The 16,042-nt window shown below is 44.0% G+C and overlaps 1 protein-coding gene across 1 annotated transcript; it reads right to left on the reverse strand.

Moving 5' to 3' along the window:
- Nucleotides 1-10,977: 10,977 nt before the first annotated feature.
- COQ7 (coenzyme Q7, hydroxylase) lies at nt 10,978-15,802 on the reverse strand. Its single transcript, XM_064725795.1, has 6 exons — nt 15,708-15,802; nt 15,368-15,558; nt 14,838-14,952; nt 14,586-14,725; nt 12,639-12,707; nt 10,978-11,954 (listed from the first exon to the last, which is right to left on the reverse strand). Exons 1-6 carry the CDS (start codon nt 15,775-15,777, stop codon nt 11,877-11,879), a joined length of 663 nt encoding a protein of 220 aa, XP_064581865.1. The 5' UTR covers nt 15,778-15,802; the 3' UTR covers nt 10,978-11,876.
- Between the last annotated feature and the right edge of the window lie 240 nt (nt 15,803-16,042).

Consider the following 16,042-nt stretch of genomic DNA (forward strand, 5'->3'; position numbering starts at 1 on the left):
ATGTGAAGAATTCCAACTACAGCATCATGAAAAGGAAACATCTTTCAGGAGAGTGCAAGTACACAACCATCACACTGAAGGGCTCTCAGCAGTGATGGGGAATGTTTCTTACATTGAAAATGGAAACATGAAAATTCTGCAGGTCAAGACTGTAAGTCTTGCTCTTTAAGTTCAGTTTTTGATGTAATCCAGATTTGAATGACAGCAGTCACAGCTTCCAGTGCTGTATCTAAACACTGCAGCCAGCAAGCCCTGCTAACCCTCCCAGGGCAGCAGAGGAGGGGATCATGCTGTGCTAGTGACAAGGCCCCAGTGTGTCACCTTCCATGCAGGAGCCTCCTCAGCCCTTCCCTTTCCCTGTCACCCCAGGGTTCAGCAGATGTTGTGGCTCTGAGGATCCCCACTGTGGAATTCCCAGCTTTAAGAAGCATCAGATAGAGCCAAACCTTGCATGTTCTTCTGTTGAAATAGTTTAACAAAAACCAGTTAAATACAGATTTAATTAAAACTTGGATGCATTTGAGTGTGTTCAAATGTGAATTTAATCACTGACTGAAACTGCTTGGTTTAATTAATGGAAAGTAACTGAAATGTGTATTTGCACCATAACTTGCTTAACTAATAAAAAATGATCGCATAGCTGAGCCCTGATTTACTGATTAAAGCAGAGTATTTTAAATGAGGATTTTAGCAGTTTCATTATACCAGTTTGAGGTTGTGCCATTTCTGTTTTTCACAACCAGGGCAAGGCAGCTGGAGAAGAGTCACCAGGCTTGTTCCAGAGCTCTGTGCTGGTTTCAGCAGGGCTGTGTCAGTGTCACTGGGGGCTTTCAAAGAGCAGCAAAGCAGCAGCAGCAGCTCCATCCCTCCAGTGACTGTCATTACTGGGTCTTTCTGCTTTGGGTTTATGCCCCCCATTTTTATTGTCATGTAATGAGAGAAGGGGTTTTGTGCCTGACAAATACCCTGCAGCAGCCAGCCACAAAGATGAAGTTTAGGCACAGAGTGATGAGATACAGCTCAGAGAACCAAAGCAAAGCACACAACAGGGAACAAGCTCTGTTATCAGCTTACAGCCCCAAATAATGAGATGATCCTGGCTCAGCTGACACTCTCCTGATGAGCCTGAGCTGGATCACCCACCCAGGGAAAAGGAGGGAAAATACAGTGTGGGAGGGAGGATCTGTCTGGCAAAACTGGCTTATCAGCACTCAGCAATTAGGTGGGAAAAGTGAGGCTCTGGCTCACAGCACCTGTTCTGCAGGGCTGGAGGGCAGGGGCAGCTCTAGGAAGGCCTGTCCTGGACCCTCACCTCATCCTGCCAAGGACAGAGAGGGGGAAAACAAACAGCTTAAAAGGAAAGTGACCTGCAGAGAAGACAAAGCAACCCCAGACTATAAAGGACCCAAGCCAGCACTGTTTCCCACTGCATTCCCAGAGGAATGGGAGCAGAGGTCCTTGGGCTCAGGGAGGTTTCACACCACACCCAAACCCACACGTGGAGCCTGGCAGCAATCCCCAGCTGGTTTATCCCCATCAGGAAACACCACCCCAGGGACAGCAGCCCACAGAGGGCAGTGCCTGTGCACTGCTCTGGCCCACCTGAATTTTCTGAAAGATGCTGGGGGGATGCTGCCAGCACTGCTCAGCATGAAATGAAAACCTTGCAGCACAGTGCCTGGTCCAGGAGATGTCTGCACATGGAGGGTTGAAATCATGGCTAAAAATCAGTCTCAGTCATGTAATCTTCCTGGCTTGAAATCAATTCTTTATCTGCTTGGCTGCCCTGTGAGGGGATGAGCAGTACAGTGATGGAGCCTGAAATCTCAGGGCTACATTTGATCTCTTCCCAGCATCTCTCCACAGTGATTTCTCAGGCTGCATCTCTTTAACTAAGGTTAAACTTTGCACAGATCAATGCAAAGCAACACAATTACTTCATTTGCAAGGCAGCAAGGGCAGCATATTCCTATCTTTAAGGCCATTCAGATGAGCTCATTTAATGACAGCTATTTTTACATATGGTGTCATAGGTTTCATTATTACAGTGTCAACCTCTTGAACAGAGGTGGGAGCATCTTTCATGTTCTACCTAATTCAATTTAAATATCTTTTTTTAAATTTATGATACAGAAGGCTTCATGTTTATTCCCTGGAACTGTAAAATACAGGTTTCTCACATAGATACAAATGCAAAGCAAACCCACTGGAACAACAGGAATGGCCCAGGCTTTGCTAAGGGAGACTGAGGTCAAGAACAAACTGCCTTTAGAACAAGCTGGTTCATGTTTGAATGTTATTTCTTTACTTCCAGAACTCATTCTGTCTTCTGTTCCCTTTGCTGTCCCTAAAGTGGTACCTGCAAACAGGGGAGGAGAATGGTGAATGCACAAGTTTCCCTTTCCCCATCTCAGCATTCGTGTGCACAGACACATCCGTGACCTGGCTGAGGTCCTACCCATGCAAGGGGAGTGGATCCCTCACTGAGGGCTTCAAAAAATCTCACCAGCACTGGGTTCATGCTGCAGTGCCCAGAACCAGCCCCTTCCCTAGCCAGGGGGTCACCAGTGCCCAGGGGACCTTTATAGCTGAATGGAGAATATGCTTGCAACTGAAGGAGGACATAAATGTTGAAGGAAGTGTGGAGCAGTAAAAGTCTTGAGCCCATTGCAGCATCCCTCTTTAGGGACTGTGGATGTGGAGCTCCAGAGCACAAACCTGCCAGCCACCCCTGCAATAATTTTCTGATCCCCAGGGTAGCACAGAAAAGGACTATCTGTGGTGGGCAAAGAATGAAGAGCATGGACTGAAAAACAAAGAACTGAGCCTACCCAAAACCAAGCTTCTGCTCAGATTGCATCTCTTTAAATGACACAACACTGTCCTCATATTAATGTGCTTTTCCCTCCATCTCTGCTCTGCCTGCTGCCACAGCATGACAGATGACAGAGGCTTGGGGAGAGCTGCCTCAGGCTGCATGAATTTCAAGCTCTCTCTGAGAGCACTTTGATATTGGAAGTTAAACACTTGAAATCTCCATACCTTGGGCTGTGCTGTGGTTACAGCTTTTCTGGGATGTGCTCTGAGGGGAGCACATCTTCAACAGCTCATCTCTGTGGGAAGGTTTTTAGTCATTTAAGAAGTATGAAATACTAAGGGTTCTATCTGATCCTGCTAAAAGATTTCAGTTCACACAATTTCAGCACTTTAGCCTTTGGCTCTGGAATAAATATTAAACCCTCTTTCTAGATAATTTTTTTGACAGGTTTATGCATTATAAGCCAAATAAATATGTTTTAAATATCACTCCTAAATACATTAGAGAACAATTAATTATTTGTGATAATTGAGTGCTTCACTGAATTTATTTCCTTTGATTTAGCTCCCCAAGTAGATGAATATTACAAAAGAATAGGTATGTCCCAAAACAACCAGACAACAATTCCATTTACAACCTCTCCATTGATCAAAGACAGGGGTAGAAACATGCATAACTTAGTTTTAGTGCCTGTCCTCATCCATCAGCAAAAGGCAAGGCATCCAGCTCAAAACATACCTGAGCATACAGAGGCTCACTGAGTGGAAGCCCAGTGGCAGACAGGCTGTCCTCTCCTGGCCTCCAGCCATGCTTGCAGGTCATTGGGACAGCATGAAACAATTACTGGGACAGCATGAAACATCCATTGGGACAGCATGAAACAATTACTGGGACAGCATGAAACCACCTCTCTTCTGCTCCAGGGGAGCCCAGCTCCTGCTCAGCAGTGCAAGCCCACCCTTAGTCACCAGCTCACCAGGAAGGGCTGGAAGGATTTGAGTCCAGGACAGACATAAATACACCTGTGTGCTCTCTGCATGCTACAAGAGAGTGGAGAGCACCCAGCAGACCTGAAGATGGGGCCAGTAAAAGGGTCTTGGCAGCCCTAAATGTAAATGGCTCCAACTATAGCATGTTCCAGCCACCAGCTGTCCCCTTGTCAGCTCTGCAGGTGCAGCTGAGTCCCCCAAATGTGGCTCAGGCCATAGCAGCACTCATCTTTGTGAGCAGCTCAGAGAAAGGCACAGTGCCCACTCCTCAGTCAGCAGAGCTGTGTGATAGAGAAGCACACACTGATATGTATTTGTGCAGATACTTCCACCAAGCCATCAACAATGCCAGTGAATTGTCATGATAATGCTTCCACGTGTGATTTGCTACCTTTGGAGCAGCCTTGGATTGTGTGTGTAGCTCCCTGAAGCACTGCTGGGCAAGGGGCACAGCTGGGCTTGCCAATGGCCACGTGATTCAAGTAAGCAACACCTTATAAAATTATTTTAGAAGCCAAGGAAAGCAAAGCCCACAGAAAAATCAGACCCAACTTATTTCAAGAATGCAAAGAAAAATGAAACACCTAAAATTCATTTAAGAAGTTGTTTGATTTAAGGCAAATACAGATGGGTAGTGGCTGTGACTTCTAAACCCTCAGAGCATGCAAGTCTAAACACAGGAGTGCTAAGTCTGGGCACGGGTGCAGCTCCAGAGCCCAATGGACTTCGATGCACTTTGGATTCTTTCTCCCTAACCACAAACAAAAGAAAGGAAACAAAAACAGATACTGAATCAAGCCCGTGCTGGTGTGCTGCAGCAATTTCAGATCCTTGACTGTTTGTATGAGAAGCAGATTCATATCTTGGTATGTGAGAGAATTCAGGAATGAGTAAGTGTTGCCTAAGATGAACAGGGTAAATGTTGAGTAAGAGTATGGCATAATAATTGCCAGATGCAGGACCATTTATCACTGGTTTTACAATGTGGATGAATATTCTCTAGGAAATCTCTGCAAACTTCTCCTCTTGGATTTATGCAGTTTCCATAACACATGCAGGTCATGTGTGTAATTTGTTCTATTAGTTTCCCTTGGCTGGGATAATTAGACTGTTTGGATTTAGTTTTTTTGAGGTTTTTAGTAAATCAGAAAGGTAAATGAGTTCTGCTGATTATTCCTAACTCACTACAGGTCAGTTGTAGGTGACACATGGAGGGTGTCATAACACATCATCTAAAAACAAAGGCTGTAGCAGTATCACATGCATTTTTGGTAAGTGCAGGGAGATAAAAGAGGGAAGAATATAACCATGAATTTTCTTGTTAGTTACAAAGTCATGGAAAACAACACACAGGGCTTTTACCAGTGGGTCTGTGAGTTATTTCTGTTTGAGTACCAAGTTTGTGGGGAATGATGAGTCAGTTGGACAGAAAGAATGAACTATCAGGTCACTCCAAAGCAATAACTTCGTGTAAGTATTGTTATCCCAGGAGTTTGCAACATCATATCCAAGCAATGTATCAGATGAGCCCAGGTAGCTGCTGCAGCAGCTGTGACCTGCCAGCAATACAAGCTGACAACCAGGCCATACTTCTGCCCTGTCCATGGAAAAATCCCAAATGGAGCAGCAATCCACAGGAAAGCTTCAGGAATATTCCATCTTACCAGGATAAATCCTCTTGCTGGTCATCAGCCTGAAACATCCAGTGAGTGCTGGAATTGCTGTCACATCTGCTGGAGAGGACCATCTGCTCCAGCCTGTGCTGAACTGGTGCTCTGTGCTGGGAGTCTCTGCATTTATGACAAATGATAAGCAAACACAGCCAGCTCTAGAGGCTGTATATAAACACATGTATCTGTCATCTTCCTCTGCAAGGCTTGGCTCCCTGAGAAGGCAGAGCTGATGCTCATGCATTATCCCTCCAAGCATATGCCCCGTGTCTTACAAGATTCTCACATTTTGTGTAAACAATAGCACTTGTGTCACTTAAAATTGAGACATAATTATTTCTCATTAGCAAATACTGCTGAGATATTTGGGTGGGAGGAATTGAAAAGTGGATAGTTATTAATTTTTTAAAAAATCACATTTCAACCATGTCTAAAGTCTTCTTTCAACCACCTTCAAAGTATTCAAGTAAACAGCATTTTTCCTGCCAAAGTCAGAACAAAGAGAACTGACAAGATGAGATGTGGAAGACAGCTCCTCATCTGTCACTAGCAGTTACCTTTCCAGGTCAGGGCTGGAATCAAGCCATTAAGCTTCACTTGCAGAATAATCTCACCAGTGATTTCAAATCCTGCTGCTGCTCTTTTGCTGGATAAAACCCAACTTAGAAGAAGCAAGGTCAGCACATTTTGACATACCAGGAGTGCTGTATGGTTAGGACAATAATACAGCCACAAGGGAGATTTAGCTCCTCTCAAACTGTATTTCCAGTGTATTTCTCCCACAAGCCTGGTAGGAGCAGGGCTGTGCCCCACAGGAGGGGGGAAACAATTTATCATCAGCAAGATGAGACACAGCCCTAAATTAGACATAGGCTACTGCTTAAAAAGGAAGCTCACTTTAATGCAGAGATAGCAACAAAGATCAACAGGACTGAGTCATCTGCCTTGACACTGCACGTCTGTCTGCACCTATAAGCAAAGGCTTTTCACTCCACTAAACATTTTATCCATTTACATACAGTTAGCAGCTTCTGACTATACAGGTGCCCTCAAGCCACATGCTTGGGAAAGTTCTTGACAGCTTGCTAAAACACTGCTGGCAGAGCTTGTCTTCAAAATGAACTGCAAGAAAATTCAAATCCCCCTCACCCACTGCTGCCTCTGCTGTGACCTGGACAGCCCAGGCTGGGCCAGTAGCCACAGAGAAAACAGAAAAGCACTTTTTGTGCCAGAAATTATCTTTTTATTACAGTCCAGAAAAGGTATTTTAAATATGAAAACCATCCACTGCATGTATGACTTGATTTCATTAATATCTTGGACTACACATGTCCACCTGTACCATAAAATCAACAAATCCATCTGTCCTAGGCACAAGTAACACTGAAAAACAAATCACTGACATTCAAACAGTTGGGTGGAAAATACCAAGGAGAGAAGACATATGAAGCCTGAAGTCTTAAGCAGACAATGAGACTGTCAAGGTGGTCACCAGATCCATCTCTTCCTTTCCTCTCTGCCAGTTCAGGAGCCAGGCATTGAAAGGACAGCCAATCTGAATTATCTACTAACTGCCTAAAACTACCCAAAGGGTATTTACCAAGATAGTGGAGACAAACTCTTCTCCATGATGCTACATGACATAACAAGCAGCAGCAGTGACAGTCTTGGAAGGTTCAGCAAAGTAAAAAAAGTGCCACTGGTAGGGTAATACAGGACCAGACCAGGCTACCCACAGAGGCTGTGAAATTTCTGTCCTTGGAGGTTTTCATCACTTGTCTGGAAAAAATCACAGCTGACCTGTTTTAGTGCTGGCCACAGTCCTGGGTCCAGCAGGAGGCTGGACAAGCTGACCTCCAGAGCTCCTTTCCAAGTATCACTCACTGCAGGACTCCTGGGCTTCCATCAGATCATTTATTTCCAGCTAAGAACAAGCACAAGTAAAGGCAGTGCCATGGCCAGAGTTTGTGAGACAAAGACCTTCAGAACTAAAAAAAATCCTCAGTTTTAAAAGTATCATCATAGTGTATTAATCTGCATGCTAACACAATGAAACACTGCTGCTGCCATACGCTGCATTTCTGACACAGAGGTACCAACCCCTCTGCAAAACTGTAGCATAAGGTGGAACTTCTCAAAAACACCTGAAGTGAGCAGGAGGCTGCATTTATTGAAAGCACCAATCAACAACTGGAATTTTCATTCTAACATAGTCAAGCTTTTAGAAATACATTACCCACAGAAACTGAACTGTTAATTGATTTACTCAACATTAGATCAGTCCAATAATTCTAAAAATGAGAATCAGCAAGAATTCTCCAACACAAGCTAAGCTCTGCCACTCTGGAAGTAAAACTGCAAAGCTGCTGTCATCCTCCTAAATCCATTCAGATATTTTATGTCAGACACAACAAAAACTGAAGTAACAAGTAGAAAAATGGTAATGCCTTTTTCAACAATCTCCTCTCTTATAACACACATTCCTCCTTTAAATTGGCCAATATTTTTGCCTCAGCCCTTTAAGCCTCCCAAGCTAAAAAATATGTGCAGAATTCAATGCAAGTGACATGCCACAACTCAAAGCTAGTGACAAAAAATGACTGCCATTTGAAATTGTACCTTCCCTAAAGTCAAGTTACAAGGCAGATGCATATAGATTAAATAGCTCCTGTAACACTAAGAACAAATAGAGATACAAACAAATAGAGGTACAAACCATGTCACCCCCAGCACAAGGACTGTATGGCACATCCTCAGCTGATCACAAGCTCTGTTTGCTCAAGTGAGCCACTCCAGACAGAAATGAAGCCTAACCCTGACAATGATTTAGCTATCTGCCAAACAATCCTATGAGTCTCATTTTTCATAATTGGCATCATAAATCACAGTCATAGAGTGGGTTGGGCTGGGACCTTAGCTCACCTCTGCCATGGGAAGGGACACCATCCACTACCCCATGCAACCTGGCCTTGGACACGCCCAGGGATGGGGCAGCCACAGCTTCTCTGGAAACCTGTGCCAGGCCCTCACCACCCTCACAGAGAGGAATTTCTTACTGTATCTAATCTAAACCTGCCCTCTATCACCATAAAGCCATAAACCCTTGTCCTATCACTACATGGCCTTGACAAAAGTCTGTTAGCTTGTGTCAGCAGCACCTCGTTAATCCCAGCCACGGGGATTTGTGTTCTGCCTGGCTGCTGCTGGAACGTGTCCTGGCACAGCCAGAGCTGCGTGGTGAGGTCTCACATGTGCCTTCTGCAGTGCCCAGAGCCAGGGCAGAGATCCTGCTCCAGGAACAGCCCAGAGCTCAGCACAGGCACTGCACCATCTGCCACTGCCCTCCCAACATCAGAGGTTGCTTTGATCTCTGACTCAGAGCAGCTTTGGAGAACAGGGGCAGCTCGTCCCCAGCAGTGCCTGCAGCAGGAAGCAGCAGGAGGTGAGCTGCTGTTCACAGGGCAGGGAACAGCCCTGGAGCCTGCACACACCGATGGGTACCTGTGCTCCTCCTCGCTGAGAGACACAACTGCTCTGCAGGAGAAAATTGGGATCGAGCCCTGGCTCATCACAACACCTCACTACCATAAGGGGAAGGATTTCATCCCACTGTGTATTACAAAACCCAAATTATGGGTCTATTTTATCATTTACAAGGAAGCCACAAAGCTCAAAGGCACAGTGAAGACCCAGTCATCTTCTCTACTCCCTGTTCTGAAAATGCAGCATTTCAGAGCCTTTCTCTGATCCAAGCTCCCCTTCCTCTGTCAACATGACCAGAGTTCATTGAGGATTGCTATGATAACACTTGTACAAGCTATATACTTTGGCCTCTGCCTGCCATTAACCCCTGCTGGGATGGCTGGTATTACTCAGCTTAGTTCTGCCTCAACATAAAAAAGTAACTACAGCCTTGCAGCGGCTGTACAATAGAATTGTACAGCACTAAGCACCTCTTGCTCTTTTGTAACCTTTTACCACTTTTTTTCGTCTTTCAAAATCTGAAACAGGTTTTTTAACAAAAGAAAAAACCCCTTTTCCATTAGAAAAATGAAAAGCAACTCCATTTTCTATGTAAAAGAACAACAAGAAAAGAGTAAACTGCCAGTGAGCAGGAAAATGCACAAGCTTTGGAAGTGGCAGAACAGCCCACCCACACTTTAATGGATGGGTAGAAATCTGCTGCTCCATTAAAGAACAAATCCTGCTCAGGAGCATAAAGCAGATTTGATCTCAGTTCACATTTCATGCTTGCAGCTGGAGGCAGCGTTACTGTCTGACACCCTTCTCAAATGTGCAGGATGTGTTCAGCTGCTGAGGACAAAGAACTCTCTATGAGCACTTTCAATTACAGCAGATATGACCAAACACAGACCTCACATGGCAATTTCTTGGTATTTGATGTTCCCAGCCCTCAGCCAAATGAAATATATTTAACATGAGATTTGTCTCTTAAAATCTGTTGCCCCAAGTATGCAGTGTGTCATGGTCTTGGGGGCCACCCAAATCTTGGACAATCACATGAGCATGTCTGTCACTCTGTCACAAGCCAATCCCACCACTGCTGAACACCACAGATATCTTCAAAAAGCCTCTGCAACCACAGCCATGGAGAACACAAGGCTTCAGCTGAGTACCAGCTCTATTGGAAACCCCCACAGATGCCTTGTTCAGCTTTCAACCCTGATGTAATGGCTAGGAAACCAGGAACTGTCTGGCTCAGTTTCCAGTTTATGTCACAAGACCTCTGTATGGATGGGTGTGCAGTTTTGAGTGAAGATACACCATGCCCTGCCCTCTCTCCCCTGCAATAATGGACTCACAAAAGATGCCATCCCATGCTGCCCCTGGTATGAAAGACTTTACAATGGACTATTCATCAAGCAATCTTTTTCTTCTTCTACTCAATTATTAAAGCCTGTGACTTACACAACTGCACAAGCTTCCAGCACCACTTGTTACCCTTTTAACCACTTCAGATAATCATTCTTTTGTGCTGATTCCTTTCTCCTACAAATTACCTGGGAGTTGTTCACATGCATATTGAATACTTCAGAGAAATTAAGGCAAGAAATCTGCTGGATGTAAGTTTTGTTTATAGAAATGGCCAAATTAGAGAAGATATTGCATTAGTGTAATAGGATGGACCTTTAGTAAACTTGAGTTTTCACACACACTGCTCACAACTGTCTGGGGCTGAGGCAGTAAAATGAGACTCCTTTAGAGTGATCTTCTGATTCTGCAGTCCCTGAGAATATGTGATGTAGCTTTGAGTTCCTCAAGTCACATTATTCCAAACCAGTCACACACAGAGAACCAAATGCTACTTTGATTGAACAAAGTAAATAACATCAGCAGTTTGAGTCTAACAAGGTGACACTTGCAACAGTTTGAGAGATATTAATTTTAAAGAACATACAAAGTGATAGTCATAACAAAATCAAACAGAATAGGAATTTCTCTATATTAAGATTTAACCTTCTGCCTAAGCTCCTTCACCAAAAAAAAGGGCAAATAATCCTCTTTAAGAAGCCTTTAATGTCAAATTACTCATCAATCAGTACCTACAAACACCAACAGAGCTACTAAAAAAGGCAAGCCCAGATGTACCTGGATTAAATGTTGTCTGAACAAAGTAAGATAAGATTGAAAGCTCTAATAGAATATTGAATGCAATTTCACAGTGCTCCAAATTGCCTTCTCCTGCTTTATGACAGGGATCAGTCCCTTACATGCTCAGGTAAGAAAAACCTGCAAACCAAACAAACCCAAGAAAATACAAAAAGAAAAACAACAAAAAATCCCCACAAAAAACCAATATAGTAAGTAAAATTATACTTAAGAATTGGGAACTGTGCCTGAAAAAAGGCCCACCCCAAAACACACAGAAGTCTTTAAGTAAAACTGGTCTTATAATACCAATTTTTATTCAAGATGGACTGAAAATAAATACTATTACTGCACTCATCCTGGAAACAGAAAAAATATTCTTCTTGGTCTGTATAACTATTTTAAAATGAGCTGCGCCAGCTTATTTCAAGTACACATAAATTTGAAGGCAACAGAGAAAGTATTTGTCATTTTTATGTCTGTGCATCCATACACTAATATTGTATACATATACCATGTATAAACATATTGTGCTGCCACCTTGTGAACAGTCTCTGAATAGGGAGGTTTAGTTCACACAGACTCAACTCTGCCACCTTTATTCACATTTAGCTCAACCGACTTTAATAGAGATACTTTGTAAATGGGGATTCAATGTGACAAAGGAAGGCTGAATCAAGTGCTCAGTGCAGAAAAATTTAAAAGGCTGAACAAAATAGCTGAGTCTTCCACAATTTCCATATTCTTTTGTGTCACAGTTTATTGCCACAGCTATTATGAAAAATATAACTAAATTCTTTCTGATAAAAATATTGCAGCTTTGCATCCAAGTTGTATGGCTGTCTTCAAAACAGAATAAGCTGGTGTCTGTAAAAAGAATAAAGGATTAAATATATTTGCTGAAAGGGTTTTGCTTGAACCAGATTGTGATAATGAACAGTAAGCACTATTAAAAAAAATCAAAGTAAAAACACATGTATGCCAAGAAAACCCCACCTGTATTTGCAGTCTAATCTATCCTAAAGAAAACGAAATTAAAATTTATCAACTTTTCAGAATATTCCCTCAACTATTTATAACTATCTTTATCAAGTATTCAGAACATTCCACAAATGCAAGTCAAGAGAAAAACTGGAGGAGTCACATATTCCCCATACAGTATGCAAGGGAGCACAGAATTTAGTTCAGGATTCCACACTTCCTAATAAGATGATGCTTCCAGTTCCCAACACTGTATGGATAGCACTTATTAGCCTTATATCCAAAGATATTTAATTTAAACTGAAATTAAAAGAAAATCTAAAAATTTTCAGAGGACACCTCTTAGGAAAAAAATCAAAACACTTTAACACTTGACATGAATTCCAACAGATTTAGTTCTGTCCTAGAAAAATTAAAATTATAACAAGCAGGACATTCTTATATGGATTTTTGGGAAAGAGTATCAAGAGCCTTATTTTCTGCTTCTCAAAGAGCTACATCCCTGTCTCTAAGGAAGGAAAGAGCAGCACATGCACATCCTCACAGACAATTAGTCACCATTCTACTCACAGCTTCTGCATCGTGCTCCAGCCCGATGTCGTGGTGCTCCTGCTCCTCATCCCTGAACTGCTTTATGACCTGCAACAGCAGCACCTCCTGAGCCTGCTTTGCACAGAAACCAAGGCAGCAGCAGCACAAAACCACATCCTGCTGTCCATCATGTGCACCATGGCAAGCCAGGGGCTCTCAAACACTTCTCAAAGATTTGAGCCTCCAATTCAGCAAGAAGGGAATTATTTACAGCATTCCCCTAACCTGAAGTTCTTCTGGTGGTCTCCAAAGAAGTCTTAAAGTTCAAGCTGTCATTTAATTAATATATTGTGGTATTTGCTGGGTCCCCAGGACAAAGGAGGAATTGATGAACCTGACTATGTTTTTAGAAGGCTATTATATGATACTATATTATACTGTATTATAGTATATATGGTATCATAATATAGCATATATTGTATTGTGTTATACTAATGCTATACTAAAGAATAGAGAAAGGATACATCAGAAGGTTTAATGAGACACTAATGGAAAAACTCATGACTGACTCCTCAGAGTCCAACACAGCTGATGGTGATTGGTCATGAAGTAAAAACAATTCACATGAAACCAATCAAACATGCACCTGTTGGTAAACACTCTCCAGACCACATTCTAAAGCAGCAAAACACAGGACAAGCAATAATAAGATAATTAGATAATCAGATAATTATTTATTGTTTTGCAATAATTATTGTTTTTGTTCTCCTCTGAGGCTTCTCAGCTTCCCAGGAGAAGAAATCCTGGTGAAGGATGTTTCAGAAAATATGACAGTGACAACATATCAGGTTTTTTTCACTGTTTTAAAAAAAAAACTAAAGCCATAGTAACTTTTGAGACTGACTAGTTTCACACCCCCACGTTTTTCTGACAATTTGAATAAAGGAATTAAGGTCCCTGCCTTGCCAATCAGTAAGGGTGTTCCCCTGTAAGCTGACAGACGCCTGGGCACTGTTCCTGCCCAACAGGTTTGCATTGCTTTTGGTGTCCCCCCTACTTCTCCTCATACTGGCACTGTGAGTAAACTCACTGCCTGGATTTTGCCCTTTATTTTGTGCCATCTCTATCTATTTCATTATCTTCAGGGGTGGTATTTCCCTGGTGCAACTCAGCACAACCCTGGTTACTTCAGAGACAGTTTCTGCAACAATGGGATACATTGGAATGATCACATTTTGCTACATGTTACACTATGCACACTGAACACACTGGTAGCCAGCCAGGCTGGAAATGCACCAGTTCCCCCTGCTGCCTGTGGGAACAGCTCAATCTGCAACAACCACTCACAGGAACGTGTCCAGTTTGATACCTAAAATGCTTGTAAAGTAATTTTCTCACCGAGCTGACAAACATCAGCTCCTTACACACACTGAGAGCATCCAGGAGTAGAACATGAACGGGGTGTTGGCTGTGCAGTGCCAGGAGGGCAAACCCCACCCTGGGTGTATCAAACACAGCGTGGGCAGAGGGGCTGGAGGGGTCACCCTGAGCTCTCCCTGAGCACTGTGTGTGGCTCTGGGCCCTACAGGTTAAGGAGCACGTGAGGGTAACTGAAATGCCTCCAGAGGAGGGCAAGACAGGTACTGTGCAATCAATATTTCCTCCTTTTGTTTCCCCTCTAGACCCTTCTTTTCAATTAATCAAACTTAAAGCATAATTTTCTCACTTAAAAAGGAACCAGTGCATTACCGAAAGCACAATGAAGATAACCCAACATATGTCTTAATTTTGGTGCTTGATCAATTTAGTGCTGCTGAAGGAAAAAGCATCCTTTTATTTTTAATAGTTTCTGTTGACTTCAGCATTCTAAGTGATAGAACAAAAAGATCCACTGTAAATTCTAAAATCATATTCTTTTTAAAAGACTAAATCACATCAGATAATTCAATCAATTTGTTAAACAACTTGTAAGTCATGGTTAAATACCTGCAGTAGTTCTTTGTACTTTTCTGGATCCTCCTCTATCAGAGTTCTGATCTGGTTGTTGTAGTGCTCTGATATACTCTCTTCCACAGCCACTGTGCAAGCCATTGCACCCTTCTTCCCAAGCAAAGCACTTCCAGCCCCTGGGATTGGGGTACCAGACACATGAATACAATGAAATCTGAAGCAAAACAAATAATTTGACACAACTGAAGACTTCACAAAACAACAATAACAATAATTATCAAGACTCACCTAAAACAAAACCTGCTACATTCCAGAAAGGCAATAGAACAGTAGGTCGAACTCTGTATGCAACCATGAGCTCATTGAACTTTTTCAGGTGGTTTTTTTCTTGATTCCACATTTGCTGCAAAAGAGACAGATCACAGAGAAGCATAAAACCACAAGAGGTAAACATTTCCAATAAAAATAATAAAAACCAAAACAGCTCAGGCATGTATGCTGTGATAGCTGAGATAATACTGTAACATCACAAAGAAGAAATGGTGGAGAAAGGCAGGTGCAGATCGTTATAAAAAGGACAGAGAGGAGAGGATAAGAAGATAACATAAAAACATATTTGCAAAATAGGGCAACACTACAGCAACTGCAGCATCAGTAACTCTCTTACCAAGTACTCCCAGCACTCTTTATAAACCCGCACGTCTGGAAGCGTTCAGAAAAAACCGGACAATAATCTTGCCATGAAGGCTGCGATGTTTCAGCATCCCCGGGCGCTGTTACCCACACGCAAAGGGAGCAGAGCCGCGGGAATGGCTGACCTGGATGACGGGTCCCACGCTGGACCTGCCCAGCACGGCCATCTGCCCCGCATAGATGCGGTTCGCCCCGTACTCCCCCGCGTGGTCCACGCGGATGATGCGGTCTATGACGGGCTGGTTGATGCCGTCCTGCGCCACCCGCGAGCTGCACGGCCTGAGGGCGGCCCCGGCGCCGGGCACAGCCCGCACACCTGTCGGAGAGACAAAGGTGACGCCGGCCGGTCCCGGTCCCCGTCCGGGACGGGCGGCTGGACGCTCCCGCCCGCGGAGCCGAACGCCCTGAGGCAGCCCCGGGCGGCGGCGCCTGAGGGGCGGTCAGGGAGCGGAGCCGAGCCCGTACCCGGCCCGCAGCGGAGGGGCCGGCGCTGCAGCAGCGAGCACCGCAGAGCCGGGACCACGGCCGCCGCCATCGCGGTGAGCGTCACGTCATCACCCTGCGCCGCCCTGGCACGGTTCCCATTGGCCCTGGCACGGTTCCCATTGGCCCCGCGCAGCTACAGCACTGGACAGCGCAGCTGTCAATCAAAGCCTGCGGCGTGGTTGCCATGGGAACGAGGGGCGGCCCCTAGCGGGCGAGGAGGGAACTGCGGCGGGAGCGGCGCTGAGGGCGGCCCCCACAGGCACAGCAAGGGAACGGCGCCAGGCGCTATGATAAAATAAATAGCGTTTATTGAA

Source organism: Zonotrichia leucophrys, chromosome 14 (assembly GCF_028769735.1).
Source record: "Zonotrichia leucophrys gambelii isolate GWCS_2022_RI chromosome 14, RI_Zleu_2.0, whole genome shotgun sequence".
Classification (NCBI taxonomy): Eukaryota; Metazoa; Chordata; class Aves; order Passeriformes; family Passerellidae; genus Zonotrichia; species Zonotrichia leucophrys.